General features: G+C 46.1%; 2 protein-coding genes across 10 annotated transcripts in view; both read left to right on the top strand.

The window, feature by feature from the left end:
• pld2 (phospholipase D2) overlaps positions 1-9,194 on the top strand; it is a 29,376-nt gene extending 20,182 nt beyond the window's left edge. For both annotated transcript variants that reach the window (XM_035527242.1, XM_035527241.1), the window contains exons 17-25: positions 74-187; positions 1,760-1,864; positions 4,603-4,691; positions 4,865-4,978; positions 5,313-5,362; positions 5,454-5,588; positions 5,978-6,131; positions 7,272-7,389; positions 8,085-9,194. In XM_035527242.1, the coding sequence (XP_035383135.1) occupies positions 74-187; positions 1,760-1,864; positions 4,603-4,691; positions 4,865-4,978; positions 5,313-5,362; positions 5,454-5,588; positions 5,978-6,131; positions 7,272-7,389; positions 8,085-8,309 (1,104 nt within the window). In that variant the 3' untranslated portion in view covers positions 8,310-9,194. The remainder of the gene's footprint in view (positions 1-73; positions 188-1,759; positions 1,865-4,602; positions 4,692-4,864; positions 4,979-5,312; positions 5,363-5,453; positions 5,589-5,977; positions 6,132-7,271; positions 7,390-8,084) is intronic.
• A 911-nt stretch (positions 9,195-10,105) lies between these two features.
• The window catches only part of mink1 (misshapen-like kinase 1), a 26,287-nt gene continuing 16,024 nt past the window's right edge, over positions 10,106-20,368 (top strand). For 5 of the 8 annotated variants that reach the window (XM_035527238.1, XM_035527236.1, XM_035527235.1 and 2 more), the window contains exons 1-7: positions 10,107-11,253; positions 17,178-17,243; positions 17,871-18,053; positions 18,728-18,838; positions 19,109-19,199; positions 19,455-19,585; positions 19,853-19,907. In XM_035527238.1, the coding sequence (XP_035383131.1) occupies positions 11,197-11,253; positions 17,178-17,243; positions 17,871-18,053; positions 18,728-18,838; positions 19,109-19,199; positions 19,455-19,585; positions 19,853-19,907 (694 nt within the window). In that variant the 5' untranslated portion in view covers positions 10,107-11,196. Of the gene's footprint in view, positions 11,254-17,177; positions 17,244-17,870; positions 18,054-18,727; positions 18,839-19,108; positions 19,200-19,454; positions 19,586-19,852; positions 19,908-20,368 lie in introns of all 8 variants that reach the window. The other 3 variants (XM_035527237.1, XM_035527234.1, XM_035527231.1) reach the window with 2 other exon arrangements.

Genomic DNA, 20,368 nt, shown 5'->3' with positions numbered 1-20,368 from the left:
GTCACAAGCGAAGGGTCTGGTCATTGCGGGGGTGTTTGAATGCTTACGGCATTGTGCTGTGCTGGCTTTTTAGATCTTCAAGATAAAGTACAAGGACAAGTTTTACCCATACCTGCTCCCCAAGAGTCACATTACTGCTACCCACCCACCCTTCACTGTGTCTGGAGCCACCAGAGCATCTGTACAGGTACGCTGGGCGCAAACACACACGCATGCGCACACACACTAGAACCTACCAAAACATGGAAAATATGCATGACACAGTGAAAATGGCTAGGTAGACCTACCTCCTAGGTGCCAGTGTGAATGCTGCTAGGATGGGGAAACAGTCCGGAAAATTAGACCCAGACCCCAACCCCCTGAGCAGCTCGGCCTCGGTCCGCTTCCAAACGAAATCCGGTGTGGTTTGTTTCAACTATGTACGCAACATGGACCAAAGTTTGGGCCGTAGGCTCCGAAGGGACCAAACATAGCGTGTGATGTCGTGAGAAACACAGCGGGCCGAGGACCGACGTGGACCGACGAGAGGTAAAACGCCTCATTAGCGTTTCGTTCAACGCGTGTATCTGTATTATTCTCAGGGGGAAAATGCACACAGAGACCATGTATTCAAATGCCCTTGCATGTTTTTGCCTACTTAATACATTTTGTCAGCACTTCCTGAGTTTTACGCCGGTAAAATACCACCCCACATACACAAGCACGTTTACCCCAGCGTTGTGCATTGTTCTAGTTCAGGTGGCATTAACAGGGTTATTAAAAATCAGGTACTCCACAGGCAATGAGAGCCAGTATCCAGGATGGTGGTGAAACCAGAAATCTTTATTGAGCACCATTAAATTTATTATAAGGAGTTATTGTATATGTCCAGAACAACAGCTGAGCAACCTAACTCTGATGTCTTATTTTATCCCTGTTACTCTCTCTTAGGGAGGAGCTAATCAACAATCATTAGATTTGTTCTTCTTGTATTGCATATTCAGAACTACAACACACCACCGTTTCTTTCATTTCCTGCTGAGTAAGGATTCACTGCACATTTGTGTGTATATTTGTTTACATATTTTGGTTTGACAGCCAATATGTCAGTGTGAACTCTAAGCGAACCAGGATTAAAAAGCAATGTCTTTTTTTTTTTGCTTTGGTCTGCACAAAAGGAATTGAACTATAAATATAAACACGACCTCCGTGACACATGTGACAAATTTGCGCACACATGGGAGCTTGGGAGAACTGGCTGTGATGGACACATGAGCTGTGGTGGAGGATTTAGCCGGCGTAAGACACTTGCATGGGCAGTCATAAGAAATTGTTCTCCTTGCAACAAAAAAACAACCCAGTGGGTCTTTGCTTCACAGTTGGGGCATTTGCTTGTGGATGAACCACAGACATTTTAGGGCTTGAATTTAATTTACCCATCGAACAAAAGAGCTGAATGAATTTCTGAGCTCGGCGCTGTTTGATATGGCAATAAGGCCCTCAGGAGGATGTGGGTTCCGGCATTTCTGTATTTTGAAGGTCCCTGTGCTCCCTCGGGGAGAGCGCTGTCGTAAAGCGTGAACCACTGCTGGTGCTTTTCCATCTCCTGCTCCGTCCTTCAAGAGGCTTCCTGCAACAGCGGGACAAATTTCCTGACTTTTCTGTGAACGAGTGCTGCAGAGTATGATGCCCCGCCCCCCTCCATGTTTCATGTTACAGGCAGACGAGGGCGCGTGCGTCACCTCCATCTCGTTCTTTCTCCCCTTCTCCCCCCCGTCAGGTGCTTCGCTCTGTGGACCGCTGGTCTGCAGGCACGTGTGAGGCCTCCATCCTAGACGCGTACATACACACCATCGAGAACAGCCAGCACTACATCTATATAGAGGTACAACACACACACACACACACTGTCGCATAACATCTTCCATTAAGAACAGCATTGCAACTGATTCTAAGTTAATCATGAAACATTTACCGAATTGTTTTGCCTTCTCTATACTGAAATCCTCTGCCCTTTCAATCCTCTACCCACAATGTTTAATAGAATTGTTGGACCTGCTCTCAAGGGACATTCAGGGTGTGGTCCGTCACTTCAACAAGACATTTATCTACAAGGATTTAACAGCTGTTAGCAGACCTTTTCTGCAAAAAATAACTTTGACCTTTCTATTTGCAGAAATTATAGACCAATTTCTAATATTGCCTACCTAGCCAACATCATTGAAAAGGTCTCTATTTAATTATACAATCGTCTCAATTCCAGTAGTTTAAATGAAGTATTTCTGACTTTTGGATTCCTAATGGCACAGAAACGGCACCTAAAGATCTTAATGATTTTGGAATAAGTCAAGATGCAGGTAAACTCTCAACTTTTTTTTTTTTTTTTTTTTAAAGCTGTTTTCAAGCATTTCATCACAAAATTACTACTTCGTCGACTACACACGTGGCTGACCTCTTTGGCTGTTTTAAATAGGTTCCATTCCATTCCTGAATATCTGTAATGAATTATGTTGCACGATAGAAGTTGTTTTTCCAAGCATGTTGCTTTGTCTTGTAGAATCCCTCAAGGTTCAATACCGGGATCTGCACTTAATCTATACATATTCCTGTTAGCCCTGATAATTAACAAACACCTTGAATAATAATATTCCTCCCTCAGTATGCAGATGACTCATAGCTCTATATGTCTCTAGCTACTGAGTCTCGATGGTCTGTAAGCTCCTTCTTTGATTGCTGAGAGCACCTTAAATCATGGATGCAAAGAAAAAACAAATTCCTTGCTATTAAGAATGATGAATTGAGAAATGCTGTATAGTGTGCCTGTCTGTGGAGGCTAAAACCAAAAATCTGGATATTACTTTCAACAACATCCATCTTAACGTTTAAAAATCACATTTGCACAACTATCAATTGAGAAGTAGCTTGAAGGTCCGTGAAATTCTCTCAACAGCCAAAAATTAATAAATGCTTATTTGTCATCTCCTTTGTAATGCTCTTTGTTCTGTTTGTCAAAGAACTCCACCTCTTGCTAGAGAGATTCATACTACAGCAACTTTACTGGTCGCATTTCACCCATTCTCAGACGGCTATGCCAGCTAACTCTCATCACTGATCTTAAGATGATAATACTAAGCTTTATTTATGTAGCACTTTTCTTAAACAAAGTTTACAGAGTGCTTTTCTTAACATGCTCTTGATGCTCTCCAGTGTCCTTTCGTGGTCTTGCTCCCAGTAGCTCGGTTAGCTGATCGTAGGCTCTCGCACCTTCACCAGTCACGTGTGGGCCCTCAGCTGCCTAGTGCTCAGAGGCCTCATGGTCATTTCGATACCTTTAACAGGAGGGTTAAGACCTGTCTGTTTAGATTTCATTAACTTAGGAATGGCTTCTGCACTATACATTCTGATATTTTTCTTTTCTTTTTTTTTTAATCCTAATTTTTTTTTTTCTTTTTTTTGCTCACTTTGCTCTTTTTATTTTATCCTGTTTAATTTATTCAGTTTCACTCTTTATACTGTATCCCTTTGTAAAGTGGTTTGTAAACCACTTAAAGGTGCTATATAAAAAAGCTATTATTATTAGCACATTTGCTAAAGTGTCACATTTAACCGAAATGCCCCACCATCCGTACTTGCACATACACACACGCACACACGCACATACACACACACACACACGCACATACACACACACACACACACACACACACACACACAGTGTCCCCATTTAACCAGACAGTTTCCTACTGTTTCAGAATTGTATGCAGTGCTCTGTTTCTGACACATCATGTGACTGCATTCAGCTGCCAAGATTAATGATCAAGTGCTGCCTGCCCATCCTCCGCCCAAGTGTCCTAATGCCAGGCACACAACCTTGCCTCAGGCAGCGTCTGACACAAGGCGCCCCACCCCATACAGTCAGAAAGAAGTCACTTAAGAATATGTGTCGAAGTACCACAGCATCACATGTTGTTTTCAGAAAGTAGCAATAGCCTCTGTGTGCTAAGATGTACCCCCTACTGTAAACAGAGCTGAGGTGACATCAGAATTATAAATAGATTCATAGTCTTCTCTTGATTGTCTGGAAATATATTAGTCACTTCTCTGGAAATTCATAGTCACGTTTTGACTAAAAGCAACTGACTTGGCTGTGCCTCTCCGTGATGGGTTTTCTGCTAAAGTGATCATCGATGTCTCTCTCGCCCACCTCTATGGAGTTGGGTTCATTACTTTCCATAAAAGAATTCTAAAATGTATTTTGAAAGAAAAGATTTCAAAGCAGTTAAACATAAATCTGCTTGTAGAGGTTTAACATAAACATAACTGTGACCTAAAAACTAAAGTTCAGTTCTACTGTAATGGACTGTACTCGAAGCTCATGTCTTGGCTTTTGATTCTCAGAAGCACATAAACATTGAAGGTTAACACTGGCCATTAAAATGTCGTTACCTCACCAAATAGTTTGACATGGTGTAGAAACTGATTACCTAAAGCAAATAACTGCTTTAAAAGTGACCGTCACACCCTATTGCAGGAATGCAGCTTGAGTTATTAATGTATCTTAGTGGCTTCAAGAGCTTTATGGAGGTGTTACGTGTGTTTATGTAAAGTGCTTATTATTCTCAGAATCAATTCTTCATCAGCTGTGCAGATGAAAAGAGTATTCACAACACCATCGGCGATGCCATTGTTAAGAGAATTCTGCGTGCTCACAGGTGTGTATGGGAGGGCTACTTTCATGTGTTGTGGGACCAAATACTGTGTGTGTGTTAGATGGTTGTGTGGAGAGGCATGTAAGCTGCTCTTACCTGTGTTGTGATAACAAATTGTGTGTGTGTGTGTGTGTGTGTGTGTGTGTGTGTGTGTGTGTGTGTGTGTGTGTGTGTAGTGAGAAGCAGAAGTACCGGGTGTTCGTTGTGATTCCCCTCCTGCCTGGATTTGAAGGAAACATCACTGAAGGAGGAGGCAGAGCCATACAAGCAATACTGCATTTCACCTACCGGTTGGTTTGTTTGTTTGTTTTTATATATATATATATATATATATATATATATATATATATACACACATATATATATATATATATATATATATATATATATATATATATATATATATACACATTATATATATACACACACACACACACCCCTCACAATTCAGTGTTCTGAGACAGACAGCAAATCTCTTCACATACAGGTATTTACACACATACACAATCACTGTCTTTAGACAGGCAGCCATGTGTTCAGACACCAAACATTCTCTGCTGACTGCTTGTAAATAAAATTATGATGGCAAAAGATGCATTTTTATCTTTCTTTGTTTCATTTAAGGACAATAAATCGGGGCGAGTTCTCCATTCTATCCAGACTGAAGGAACAGAGTAAGTGACGTGTATAGACGGTCGGCTTGTCAGCCAATCGGTGTGGCTGTTGTGGTCCTGGCCATCGTGACCTTGCCCTCGCCGTCTCCAGTGCAGGATGAGTGGACGCAGTACATCTCTCTGTGTGGCGTGCGCACCCACTCTGTGCTGTGCCAGACGCCCGTTACAGAACTCATCTACGTCCACAGCAAGGCCCTCATCGCTGACGATCGCCGCTACATCATTGGTGAGGTGTCGCATCATACTGAACCCAATGAGTCAGCTTATTTTCTTTTTATTGCACTCTCACCGGTGAATCACCTCAGCAAGTGTAAAGCCTCAACATGTTGTTGTTGTTGTTGTTGTTGTTTTGTTTTTTTTTGCTAACATGAACTTGTACAGTTGAGATTGTGACTGTCCTTTACAGACTCTATCTTACTCAACATTGAAAACAAGTTGCAGACCTGCCACCTACAGCCATATGAGAATTGTTGCCATCTTCTGGTGAAATGCAGAATTGTCATTTTAAGATCTCATGGCCATCTTCTTATAGATTGCAGGGACAGTCCAGTCTCTGTACTACCGGGAGAGGTTAGTCTCGAATGTCCCTCTTGATTTGCCTTACTCTGGTGCCAGGTTCGGCTAACATCAATGACAGGAGCATGCTGGGATCCCGGGACAGCGAACTGGCTATCCTGGTGGAGGACGAGGAGAGGGTTCCATCACTCATGAATGGAGAGGAGTATGAAGCCGGACCGCTCGCCCTAGCCCTGCGCAAGGAGTGTTTCAGGTGTGTGTGAGGGAGAGAGAGAGTGATCGGTCCACCTGGATGTGTGTGCTCTCTGATGTCATGAAAGCGTTTAAGTGTAAGATCCTAACACTTCCTGTGTGTTAAGCAGTAAAGAGCCCACCACAAGGGCCCCCCACCCTATAAAACTGCTGAGGGTGAACTCTCACCCTGTGAAACACTACCTCCAAAGCTGGCAGCAGCACTAACAGTCTGTTGGTTGCTGCCCTCTGATATGGCTGTGAGCAGTGGAGTCAGTGTGGGATTCTCACAGCTCCAGAGCAAAAGTGCACTGCTGTTCACGCAGCGCTGCGGTTTCACCCCTGAAACGCCTTCTGAGTGTCACACAGCTGAGTTTTCTCCTTAAATGTTCTTGGGGAATCGATACTTCACTGCTCGATGGGAGGGAGTTGATGAAATGCTTCTAGTAGTCACTTCACTGTTGTACGTGTATTTCAGGAGCCTGTTTAAAAACATACAAGGCCCTGGGACTTCCAGTCTGGTAACTCATGATGGTATCATTCTGCTTAGACTGTTAGTCTTGTGGAATGACTGGGATGGCAACTTAAATGTGCATCATAGGAATCTGTGCCATTTTCCATTTTTTGTTCATTACAGTTGAGGGGTGTGGTTTTTTTTTTTTTTTTGGTTTTTTTTTGTGTCTTTCCTCCTACTCTTAAACTTAATTTCTTGTGACGGGGTGGGGGTGTGTGTGTGCAGAAATCTGTGTTTGGCACGCTGTGTTCTGTACTGCCAGCCACCAGAACATCTCTAGTTGCTAGGGGAAACGGTGAGCTCCTCACAGTGGTGCGCATGTCCAAAGTACATTTCATTGCACGAAAAGAGCTCGTGTGTGTATGTGTGTGGGCCTGCTTCACTATCCTTCTTGAGCTTTAGTTATTTCCTATATCAGACACTGTGTCTCACTTCAGGTCAAGAGATTCAGAGCCTTTCTGACTCTGGTGTGGTGAAGGTTTTACTTTCTTGGAGAAGCTCCGTCCTGTGCTTATGTGCTACTCTAACTCCTCAGAAAGTGTCCTGTACTCCCACAGCATATATCAAAAACATTAAAAAAAAGCACCTTTAACATATTCCAAACATAATTTATAATCTGTCACCTCTCTCGCGCTCTCTCTCTCTCAGGGTCCTGTTGGGGGCGGATTCGGACCCAGCAATCAATATTGATGATCCAGTCAGTGATCATTTTTTCAATGAGATCTGGAACAAGATCGCCCAATCAAATGCTTCCATCTATGAAACAGTGAGTATGAGGGCCGTGGTTAGCCATGGTCAGAGTCTGGGGGCGGCACATACAGGAGAGTTTAATTTCAGCCTGATGTGTGTGTGGGCCAGTCTGTTTACACTATTGACTTGTAACTCATTTCAAGGCTGACACACTGTAGTGCTTGATTTCTGAATTTATTTTTGTGGCCTGCTGTGGTAATGGCCTGTTAGTGAGAGTTATGTGACTAAATCAAGGCTATTTTAGTCGAAGGAGGAAGCCAGTCTGAACTACACCACTGAAGGAACCACAGGCAATCTCTTTTCACACAAGGACCAAACTTCAGTGCACCAGTTCTCTAGATTGTTCAGTTTTTAACACACTGCCATTTTCACCTGATTTCTCACTTAGAGCATAAAGTTAAAGGTGCAATGTGAGGATGTCTTCAAGTACAAAAATAAGTCTCTTCATTCCAAACATTAATCCACAGCCACTGACATCTTTTCTGTCAAGACCTTTCTCGGAGGTATTGTTATTCTCCGAAAAAGATTTGGTAATGGCGCTAAAAGCAAATATATGATAAGTAAACGGAGGACATGAATCTGTTCATGCACAGCGCACCTTTTACTTTAACCTGTTGTTATGGGGGTCAGTCCTAACAGCAATGTCCGGTCACTGCACAGGTCAGCGTTCTCCCGGTTCTCTTCCCTGTGCTGACTCTCTGCTGTCTGCAGGTTTTCCGCTGTCTGCCGCTGGATTCGGTGCGCAGCGCCCGCGGCTTGCAGGAGCACGCGGGGGCGCCGGCACTGGCCCGCTCTGACCTTGAGAGGGCCACCCAGGAGCTCCAGGCCGTCCGCGGCATCCTTGTCCACTTCCCCTTGCACTTCTTGTGCGAGGAGAACCTACTCCCCCCACCTGGCAGTAAGGAGAGGATGGTCCCTCTGGAAGTGTGGACGTAGGCGGGTTGCTGGGCGGGCGGTGCAGGTGGTGGCAGGGAGGGTGGTGCTGGAGAGAGAGGTCAGTGAGTAGCGTGACACGGACACAATCCGAACACATGAAGACTCGTACTGGCTGCAGCGCAAGTCGTGCTTTTATCGTTCGAATGGACCAAACTCGTCCTGCCTGTCTGTGGTAGCCTATCGGAGAGTGTGGGTTGGAGGTGGGCGTACAGCTGGCCGAACTGTACTGAAGAGCTCTATAGTTTGTACCACGTTATTCCTCTCTTCCTCTGCGTGGTAATAGCAGAGCGCATGAGGCACACAGGAAGGGGGTGCTGGAGGGCATGGGGGGGCGGGACTGGGGCAGGACGGGTTTTGGGGCTGAGCTCTGTGTCAGGTGGACGAGCTGGGCTGCACTATTCCAAGTGAGGCTGCTGTGGTTTCGCAAAATGGCGGATGGCGTGAAGTACGAAGTGTGTGTGTGTGTGTGTGTGTGTGTGTGTGTGTGTGTGTGTGTGTGGGAGAGAGAGAAGCAGAGAGGAGTAAGGTGAGCACATGAGCTGTCTCTGATGAACTGAACAGAACACAACGTACATTTATTGTTGAAAGAGTGTGTGGGTGGATGGCGTCGCATCCTCTACCTCTCTTCCTATATCTGTCTCTGTCTCTGTCTCTCTCTCTCTCTCTCTAGTGCTACACCTCTCTGTGCAGTGCCAGCAAATCTGTTGGAACACTTGTGGTTGTCATGGCGATGGGTATAAAGAGCTGACGGGGTTGCGGCTGCCGAGAGAGAGAGGTAGAGGAAATGATAGACGGGGTCTAGATCAGCAGCTCAGGAGAAACGGTGGAAGAGTGACGGGGAGAGCAGACTGGTAAGGAAGGTGGAGTGGGTGGGATCAGGCAGTATGGTGGTGCTGGGGGGGGGGCTCAGTAGGGGGTGTTCTGAGGAGCGAGTGGGGCACGAAGGGGGAGCAGCGGAAATGGAGATATTCAGGGGTGTCAACTCTACATTAATCATTGTGTCTTCCCTCCCTGGATGTCTCCATGGCAACCAAGTATTATGGTTATGTAATACTGTTGTCAGTGGTCCAGAAGGTTCCACTTTGGATATTTTATGTTGCTGTTTGCTTGTTGTTGTTTTGTTTTGGGGGGGGTTTTTTGTTGTTGTTTTTTTTTTGGGGGGGGGGGTCCATAAAATACGAGAATTAAAAAAAACATATGCAAATATACCAGTGCCTCAGTTAACAAACCCTGTTTTTAACAGAAACTTTAAACTGTTTATATAATGCTGTACTCTTACTATAGACTTTTAGACCTAAAGCCACTTTGTTTGTTTTTTGGTTTTGTTTTGTTTTTTTATTAACATCCACCTCCATGCACCCGTCTTCAGCTGTTAGCTTCTTACCCGGCCAAGCGACATTCCAGTATTCTTTTAAGATTTGTATTTACCTTTATTTATCTTGTATGCTCAGTCATTTTTGGTTCACTTGTGGTTTTGACACAGAGTGCAACGCCTGTACCACATTCCCATATCATATACCACGCATTCCCTACCATAAAGACTTTTTTCTTCGTCTTCTTCTTCAACGGTGTTTTGTGTGTTTAGCACGTTTGTGTAAAACGATACCTGCCACCCACATGGCAATAATGTTGTGTTTAATTCAAAATGGTCGTCAGTCATGAATAATGCAAATGTCTGTAACATGGTGACAAAATAAACTAACTTAAAGCTTGTTGTTGTTGTTGTTGTTGTGTCAGACAGGAGAGGGTATAACATTCGGCCCGATTCCACCTGTCTTTCTTTCAACTGGCTCCTCGGGTAGTTTGTCCCTGTTTTACTACCGTAGTTACTTTCCCCGTTCAGGAAGAGAGGAGCAATAGAAAGGGGGGAAAAGACGACGGGAAGAGAGAGTGTTTGTGTTTTCTTGCGCAGAAGAGACGTCATAACCCAACCGCGGGGAGCAGGACGAACAGGACCGTACCAAAACACAACCAGAAAGTTACCGTTCACGGTCCACCGCTTCCCGTTTCTTGCCCCCTCTGTGCGTACAACCGGGAGGCGACGCTCATCGCTGGACGGAACGAAAGTTTGTGAGGCGGGCGGAATATTCGACATCATCGATTTTTTTTTCTCGGTTTTTTTGGGAGACACGGACGACGTTCCCGGTTGATACATTTTATACCGACTCCTTAAAACCACAGGTCAACCTCGATAGCAAAAATGCCCCAGAAATGGAGCTAGAAATCCCGTTTTAGGTGTGTGCGTGGGTAGCTTAACCGCGAATGTTCGGCAGAGTCTCAGAGGCTGATGCAGATACATCCAGCGCCAAGGGGTTTTCATTAGTATCTTTAATTTATCGCGTAGTGCTACAGTTCAGGGACTGCGCCGTTTAGGTATTGAACGGACAAGGTTTGCGGCTGAAAATTAACGCTTTTATTCCTTAGTGGGCTCGGCTCGTCGCGGCTGTATGTTCGTGAGGCGCAGATCCGCGCCAGTGCCGACATGAGCAGTAGACGACCTACCGTCGGATCTCCGACCCAGCGCGCCTGGGGCGGCTCTTCGAGATAGTGTTGCAATGCAATCGGGGGATTACCGACGCTGCTAACGTTAGCTAGCCGGTGGACCGCGTACGAGCGTACCTGGCCTTGAAAAAACTCATTATTGTTTTTCGAGATTGTATAATAGCCACGTCGTGTGCAGCATTTTGCCTCAGACTGCCCCCGGTTAACCAGACACTTAGCTCGGTTCGTGAGCGTATAACGTAAATATCTGTCAAACGAAATGGGACCTCTCAAGTTTTTCTGAGCCGTCTGTCATTTTTGCTCCGCATAAGACTGCCGTCGCAGTTTGCGCTTTGGAATAAATCTTTTTCGTTTGCCTGGGTGTTTTTACGAACTTGGCTCGAGGATGACCGAAAACGCACCTACGCGAAGTCTGGACGACATCGACCTGGCGGCGCTGCGGGTGAGGACCTCGAGCTGTGTGTGTGTGGGTTTGGGGAGGGGGGGAGAGGAGAGGAGGAGGAGAGGGAGTAATAGTGGCCTTGTGTGTTCCGTGTGGGGTTTTTTGCACGTAGGTGAATAGTTATTGGTGCTGAGCCTGTAGTTACGTGTAGCAGTAAGGCCTATATCATCATTACCGTCTAACTCTCAGCACAAGTGATTTACCTCTCCGTTGACGTGCACTTTCTTGCAGATTCATGTAATCTGTTTTGACCTTCGGCAAAGGCCACAGTCGATTCGTTTAGTAAACTGTCTGCTGCACGGTAATCGAGTATTTGAAACAGAAGCACTCATTAGCCGAGTATGATTACAAATGGCTGTTTTTCCCCACTTGTTTACTGTGAGTGCACTGTGTGATCTCTCGGACACTGCTAGTCGAGTGTTCTGTGTGTGTTGGCGAATCTCAAGCGTCTGAAAACCCCGAGCTGTTTCCACCCACTGCACCTTGATGTAGCGAAATGTAGTGTCTGTCTGACTGAGTACCTTCCTTTCCTCTCAATATAACACACTGAGAGGGACAGGCTTGGGGCTTGGAGACACTGAATGCTTGTAGTGTATCACCTTGACTCGTTTATATATGGGGAGTTCCCTGTAAAATGGTAACAACAAGAAGCCTGCATCTATGTCATGCCTCCGAGATACCTGTACATGTTAATGTAAACATGGTGTAATCAGTCCTAAGATAAATCTGTGGTTTATGAATGGCTCTGACCTATACCTGTGCAGACCTGCTATTGAATTTGGCTCTAATTTAGCTGTTTTGTTGCTCTAACATCTGCCAGCTCACAGCCTAACTGCTGCACTGACTGACTTGCTTCTTCCACTCAGGTTTGCATAGTTACCTATTCATGGGCTAGTAGAGTTTATTATGCAGAATGTCTCCTGTTAATATTCCCAAATGCAAGGAAAGAAAAATACACAGCCTACAGGGCCTGTATGTATCCAGCGTTTCCCAAACAGAGTGCTGCAGCAGGGTTCGCTCTTCCACAGGATCATATTTGTTTGGATCTGAGAGCCCAGCCATGGTATTGGAGCAGCCATCTGAAATGTGGTCCAGGCATGGGAGGGACTGGTGCGCTCGCCACGGGGCTTCCCCACATCCAGGCCAGTTTGCGCAACCTATAGTAAGTGAGAGTCCTTCCTTCCAAGCTGAGGTTGGAGGAAGTTCACGCTTTAAAACCACCACCACTGGGGCAGAGAAAGTCTTATGTTTGCAAACAACTAAAACCTTCGGTTTCAGGTCACACTGGGGAAGAGTAAATTTATTTGGAAAACGGATACAGGAAATGCACCACAGGTTTGATGTGAAACCGCAATACATTGCAGATCCCTGAAGAAGCCCCCCCACCCCCATTTATTTGGTCACAGTAGGAAGGCCAGTTCTCTCAAGTTACTGTCTCGTAGCCAAGCAAAGAGTATGAGGAGCATAGCTTTCAAGCTGTTAATTCCATTTGCTCTCTCTCTGTGTGCGTACCCCCGTATATGTCCCTCTGGTAAGCTGGTACAGTGACTTGGATACTACAGCTCATGGGCTGTGCAGTGTAATCGTTCCTGGGTAGAGACAGAGCAAGAACGAATGCAGTAAGAGTCATGATTCACCTCAGCACTTTGAGAGCTTGTGCTCTCTCCCTTTACTGGTAGGTCTATACAACAGTTTTACTAGGTACGATCACCCGCAATGTCTGAGGAGTTTTAATAGTTATTTTAATGGGTGGTCCCACTGTGTACTGCAGAGCTCTCATACAAGAGAGTTCAATAGAGACGGATCAGATGCAAAACAAACATCTAGGAATCAACTGTATGGAATTCACAGATGTGTGGTGAAGACGTGGCTGCCCTTAAAAACATTTGACATATCAAGAATGTTGATAATTTCCAATACTAGCAAGCTCAAGGCTTAAACTGCCGTTATTAGACACTTTAGCTGCATTGGATTAAGAGCTGAAAATACTGTGTAGTTGTCATCACACTCTGGGTAGCTAGCTGGCTAATTTTGTTTAAAGCCTCCTTTCATTTCGGTATGAAACTAAAGCTTTAATCTCTTTCATGGATCGTGGCGAGACAGGCTTGTTATGGAGAAAGGTTGTGATTTGTTCTGCACAGGAGGCCTGAGAGATGTTTGCTGGCATGAATGTTTCATGGTTGGTGACCTTCGCGTGAACCGACCGGCCGACGTCGGCTTCAGCACCGCGCGCTCTGTTACAGTCCACGTGTTTGGACAGCTATTAAACCGTTCTCCATCACCAGTAGAGAACCGTGACTCTTAAACCTTGACCCTCTGACCCCCCCCATCTGAAAAAATAAACTTGGCTACCAGCCTAGCTTATTGTGCCTTCTCCTTAAATACTGCAAAAGTTACCCATGACGATTCCAGCTCTGAAACAAAATGAAGACACTAGTCCAGCCTTAGCAGTGCGACCAGCAAACAACACGGAGAGGGTGAGAGTTGGCACTAACAACCAAAAACGGCGAATGTCTTAAGCAAAATGCAAATCCTCCTTACAAATCATCACATCACCCAAGCTGTGTGCGCACTTCTGCGGAATGTGGAGACAATGGGCCAAGGTGCCAAACGCACGACTGCCTTCACATCACGACCGCGCGTCCACAAACGCCTATTAACGATAGAGCCGCGGACAGTGATCTAAACCTGACACCACGAACGAACAATAATTTAAATAAATAATCTGTCGTTAGATTGGCACAGCGGCCTATGAATTTGTTAGTTTATTTGCAAAAACGGTCATTATGCATAATTTACTGACTTTTAATGAAAAGTTCAAGTAGAAAACAGCGTACATCCTCCCGACTAGGTGTAACTACTCACTTCAAGCAACAAGATAGCTGACTAGCGTATTGGTGTTTTGGTTTCACTGCTATCTTGTGGCTCCTGTCCTCCACATTTGGTGAACTTGTCATGAAGGTAGAGAGAAGATTGGTCCAGTCACTGTCATTTGAGAGAGATGATCGTTACTGTCGTTTGAAATGAATCTCACTGAATGACTGTCACTCAGCCCTCTTCTTTTACAGCTGAAACATCACCAACGTCCTTCCAGCAAGTGCTGCTCTCATTTAACCCGTCACTTTCCAACACAAAACTGAGTAGGCAGGTTTGAAGGACTGGTTTGCTTAGACTTGTATTTGTTTGTTGTTTGTCAAATTAAGAATAGATCAAATAAAATTAGAATTGGATTTTAAGTTATTTTTAGTGCGTCTTAGATTGTCACCGAGGGCGTAGAGGCCCATGACTCCCCTGCTGAAGACGACCCGTGTGTTCAAAGTAAACAATTTACAGGTGTAGTGTGGTAACGAGCGTCAGGCTACAAGTTTTATCTTAAAACCACCGTTTTCCAGCAAGTATTTTTTTTGTGTCGTCCGTTTCTGCGTTGGGTGGAAAAACTGTAGGCTAGCAGAGGTAAATAATTTTTTAAAAAGGTTTTATTTAATTTATGTAAACCATGTAATATCGAGTCTATTTATGTAGGTGTCAGGCTGTGCAAAAGGAACATTATCTTTCAATAGGACATGCATACACTGACATAACCAGTGACGTAGGCTATTGGCTACCTGGATAAATAAAACTGCAGGATCCAAATAAACAGCTTCATCCACCTGTACCAGTGTATAACCTTAGCTGAGCTGATTATACTGACCCACTTTTAAATGACATGCTTTTGAAGGTTATGTTATTTCATTAGAAAATCCAATATCTGCTATTAAACATACAAGCAAATGACTATAACTGTTACACTTCATAAATCTGGGTCCCAATTACCCTGTACAAAAATTGCCAAAGTAGGTCAATTACAAAGTGTCCCTCTTGAAAATGGTGTGTTTGTTTTGTTTTTTTCTCTACTTCTGAATGAGCAAAAAAGAAAAAACACAGCACGAAACCTTGCTAGTGGTGCCAAAATTGAAAGTTTATTTTTACTCCAACTACCACATCCTTCACCTCATCTCATCACATCCTATCAGACCCGTACCACACCTCTGCCTACTGGTCAAACAAAGGTGGCTAGTGCGTAGACACGAGCCCAGCACGCAGGGCTTCGTTTTGGCGACAGTGAGTCGTCCTTGCCGATACCCCGCGGTACCAGTGCAGCCTGTCCCTTTCCAGAGAAGTGCTGAGGACCCGGAGAACTCTGCCCTGTTGGCGTGCCGTGCTGGTCTGAGCTGCGCCGGGTGGCCAGCACTTTGCTTTCACATGATGTGCTGGTAAAGGGGGAAGCTTTCCTTGTTCCTTGTTTCCTTAAAGGACATATTCAGTATTCAAAAATAAATGAACATATTTTCGGCTTGTTTCACAGTGTGTGGTGGTTGTGGTGTTTCTCTGGTTTTGTTTCTAAAGTTAAGTTGCAGCTCTGAAACCCCACCCTGCACATTGAGACACAGAACATTACAGCAAAATCATACAGCACCAGTGCACCCCTAAAGCAGTGGTGCAATATTCTTTAAATAGTGATTGATGTGCTCTTATTTCCATCTTCTAGTAAGACCCGATATAAAAACCACACCAACACACCTGGCACTGTTCTACTGCACTGCGCTCATTTGAATGTTGTGTGCCATAATCCATGATCTTAAAATCAGTTTTCTCCGGAAGTGTCTCAGGTATGTGGTACAAATATTTTAGATTTCTGGCCATGTTCTCATGTTCGCGCGCTAACGCACACGACCCTATCAGTGACTCATCTTCACTCAGCAAAGATGCCTGTTCACTTCAGATGTCCTCTAACAGTCAAGGTTGCACAGTTAATACCGTGGTCCTGCCAGGTTGTCAGCGGGGGTCCATTCTGACCTGTTGGCATTCCACTTCGATTACCCTCTATTTCCACTTTCTCCACACTGGATATTATAAACGCAACCGTAAACCCGATGGTGGGGCGGATGCACCCGTGGAGGTGTGCTCTGCACCGTAGCCCAGTTTCTCCCCCTTAAAGGAGCACCCCCTAGAATTCCCAGAAAGCAGCACGCGGCTGATCTCGTGTTCCCCGGCTTGTTTCCACTCGCAGGCAGTCTCTTCTTTTGACCTTTGCACCATGGCATCTTTGTGGAGCCGTTCCTTTAACCGCAGGGTTGGGCAGAGAGGGGTGTGGCCGGCCGCCCCCTCTGCTGTTTGAAACACGCCCACCTCCATGGCCCGGGAACCAAAAGAGCTCCTCCGAGGTCTGCAGCCTTCTGATGTCATGTTCTCCACACACCTCTCTCTCTGGTTTTGATTTTTCTGCATTCATTTATTCCCAATTGCTCCCTCTTTTTTCACCCGTCTCTCACCTCCAGAGGTTTTACATAAACCCGCCCACACACACACACACACACACACACACACAGTCTTGCCTTGCCATTTTAATACTTTCCAGTGCAATTTTCTGATTCCAAACCTAGAGGCTCTCCAGGCTCCATGTTGGTGGCTGTATGTATTCTTCCTCCCCTCCCCCGCGGGCGTATACCTACGCAGCAAGGGGGAAAGGGAGTGTGACCGTGGGTGAAGGAAGAGGCAGATGAGACACCTGGCTGTGGTTTCAGTGCACTCGTGTGTGAGCTGTGAAGAGCAGAATCCCTGTCCAGCCTTTGAACCATGCTGAGGTCCTGCTGAGTAGCTGTGTGTGTGTGTGTGTGTGTGTGTGCGCATGTAAGAGTATGTGCTCTCAAACATGCAGGTACAGTACTGGCAGCATTTAATCCATTTATCTGCTTTTTTGCAATTTTGGGGAATCTGTCATCAGTGACGTGGCCAATGGTGTGAATATGAACAATTTAGTAGAATTATGCTACATATCTGGCACTGGCGCACACACACACCTGCACACAAACACGCCCCCACACGCAAACCTGCCCATGCACACGTATTGTCTAACAACACCCTTCTGTCCGTTTCCATTCCAGGACCCAGCCGGCATCTTTGAGCTTGTGGAGGTTGTGGGTAACGGCACCTATGGACAGGTGTACAAGGTGAGGAGAGAGGGAGGGATGGAGGGATGAACTGAGAGAGGTGAAAGGCGTCGGTCTGGAAAGGGTTACTCAGCCCATTCTTCCAGTGTGGTTATTTACCATACGAGTGGGTGAAGGAAGGAAGGAGGGAGGGAGGGAAGGAGGGAGAGAGATAGAGAGAGAGGAAAGAATGGGGAAGATGGAGGGAATGATTGGGTCACTGCATTTTCTACTCCGTGCGTCACTGACAGTTCAGAGCTTGTGACTGTGTCAGTGCTGCTAATAAATATTTATAGAAGAACTGAGAGCCCTTCCGAGGTTGAAACCTCACTGGCCTGCACAGGGATCAGTGGCGTGGTGTGAAGTGTGCTGGAGTGTGTGAGCGTAAAGTGAGAGTCGGAGGCTGTGTGAGGGGTAGGGGATCAGACCTGGGGCAGCACTGTAGTGCGGACTGGTCTGAACTTTCTGTGTGGGTGTGGAGGGGGCAGTAATGAGGTCAGTAGGGACTCGGTGTGTGCATCCTCACATATCTGTTATTAATAGACTTCACATATGCTATGTGCTACTCCTAAACTCGCTCAAACAACCACTCACTCAATCTCTCTCTCTCTCTCTCTCTCACACACTCACACTCTTACTCCCTCTTAGGGGCGGCATGTCAAAACGGGCCAGCTGGCGGCCATTAAGGTGATGGATGTCACCGAGGAAGAGGAGGAGGAGATCAAGGCCGAGATCAACATGCTGAAGAAGTACAGCCACCACCGCAACATCGCCACATACTACGGCGCCTTCGTCAAGAAGAGCCCTCCCGGACACGACGACCAGCTCTGGGTCTGTGTGCTTTCTTCTGCAGTAAACGAGCTCCAACAGTAACGTTGTAACAGGCTCCAGAAGTGACGAGGTTACACTAAGACTCCCATAGGAGAACCACAGTAACACTTAGCCTGGAGCCTGTTTATCGGGCTACATTTGCCAGTCCCGCACTGTTAGAGTGGTTGAGGTTTGCCAGGACTGCCTTGCCCCAGCCCTGGATGTGGACCTGGCTTATAAAGCATGTCTGTATTTTATGTCTGCTTTCCTGTGTAGCAGTAATCATGGTACTTCTGATTAAAATAACAGCAATAATAAAGTTTCTATACAACTTTGCGAATAGCGAAGGTAAAACTGAGCCAGATCTCTCCCTGATCCAGGAGGTCGTAGCCCCTCCAACCTTGTGCCCCAGTTCTGTGGTGTATGCCACGCTAGTGTTCATCAGCTGGCTCTCTGCTCTCAGGTGCAGGACCAGCAGTAGTTTTACCAGCCTGCTGGCACTGTGACGACTAAATGTACATCTGTACGTGGGCTCCAAGCAGATGACCCCGCTACGGTCACTCAGCACCTGCTACCCACCAAGCAACATGAACTATGATGCACAGGAACGCATTAGTAGACACAGAGCCAAATGACCTGCATGTATGTACTATTTTACACTGTCATTAAATCTGCATGTGTGAATGTGTGTGTAGCTGGTGATGGAGTTCTGTGGAGCTGGTTCAGTCACAGACCTGGTGAAGAACACTAAAGGAAACTCACTTAAGGAGGACTGGATCGCTTATATCTGCCGAGAGATCCTAAGAGTAAGACACGCCCACACGCACTCTTTTTAATAATCAAGCACAGACATAAAGCTGTAAATCTCTCATTATTGACTATTCCATGACAGGCCACACCCTGTGAGGAAAGATTGTATGTCTCTAAGATTTGTCTGTGGGTGGTCTCCATCTCTCGCTTGCTCTCTCGCGCTCTCTCTCTCTCTCTCTCTCTCTCTCTCTCTCTCTCTCTCTCTCTCTCTCTCTCTCTCTCTCTCTCTCTCTCTCTCTCTCTCTCTCTCTCTCTCTCTTTTTCAGGGCCTGTCTCATCTCCATGCACATAAGGTCATCCACAGAGACATCAAAGGCCAAAATGTTCTGCTCACTGAGAACGCGGAGGTCAAACTTGGTAAGGGCTGTGTATGATTCTGTGTGTGTGTGTGTGTGTGCGTGCTGTGGTTTGAGTTGGACTGTTGTGACCTCATTATTATTGTTTGCTCTGGTTTAACACTGATTTAACATTTAATCCAATAACTGGAGTACCGCACCACAAAGTACCGCACCTTCCACCTGGCCAACCCTTCTATAGACCTACTGATGCTCTTATCAGCACTGACTGTGTGTGTGTGTGTCTGTGTCTCTGTGTGTGTGTGTGTGTGAGTAGTGGATTTTGGGGTGAGTGCTCAGCTGGACCGCACTGTGGGTAGGAGGAACACCTTCATTGGCACACCTTATTGGATGGCACCTGAGGTCATCGCCTGTGATGAAAACCCAGACTCCACCTACGACTACAGGGTACTGTGTGTGTGTGTGTGTGTGTGTGTGTGTGTGTGCGCGTGTGCGCGCGCGCGCGCCATATCATAAAGACTACGGTTGTTTGACAGCAGTGGTACTGTTCCACAAGCATGCTGTTCATAAGGATTGAAATAGTGTGTGGGTATTATAATTGTTTTGTGTATTTGGTATTTATACATGTTTGGGTTTTTTTTTTGGGGGGGGGGGGGGTGTTGCATGTCTGCAGTTTCCAGTCAGTTTAATCAGCTCGCATGTTTTTCTCCTCAGAGTGACATCTGGTCTCTGGGAATCACCGCCATAGAGATGGCAGAGGGTGCACCCCGTAAGCAAAACACATACGCCATGACCACACACACACACACACACGTCTTTTTTCTATCTATCAATGAGAGAATTGAACATTTTACTCTGTAGCATTCATGTACTGTAGCAATAGAGCATTGCAAAATTGGCTCATTGTAGCATTAGTGAGCTGTAGTATAAATGTGCTGTGGTGTTGGCGTGTCGTAGTATTAAGGCGCCGGCGGTGGCGGCGTGCCGTAGTATTAAGGCGCCGGCGGTGGCGGCGTGCCGTAGTATTAAGGCGCCGGCGGTGGCGGCGTGCCGTAGTATTAAGGCGCCGGCGGTGGCGGCGTGCCGTAGTATTAAGGCGCCGGCGGTGGCGGCGTGCCGTAGTATTAAGGCGCCGGCGGTGGCGGCGTGCCGTAGTATTAAGGCGCCGGCGGTGGCGGCGTGCCGTAGTATTAAGGCGCCGGCGGTGGCGGCGTGCCGTAGTATTAAGGC

This window comes from Electrophorus electricus, chromosome 6 (assembly GCF_013358815.1).
Source record: "Electrophorus electricus isolate fEleEle1 chromosome 6, fEleEle1.pri, whole genome shotgun sequence".
Taxonomy (NCBI): Eukaryota; Metazoa; Chordata; class Actinopteri; order Gymnotiformes; family Gymnotidae; genus Electrophorus; species Electrophorus electricus.
The sequence above is the reverse complement of the archived record's forward strand: the minus strand, read 5'-3'. Positions and strand labels throughout refer to the sequence as shown.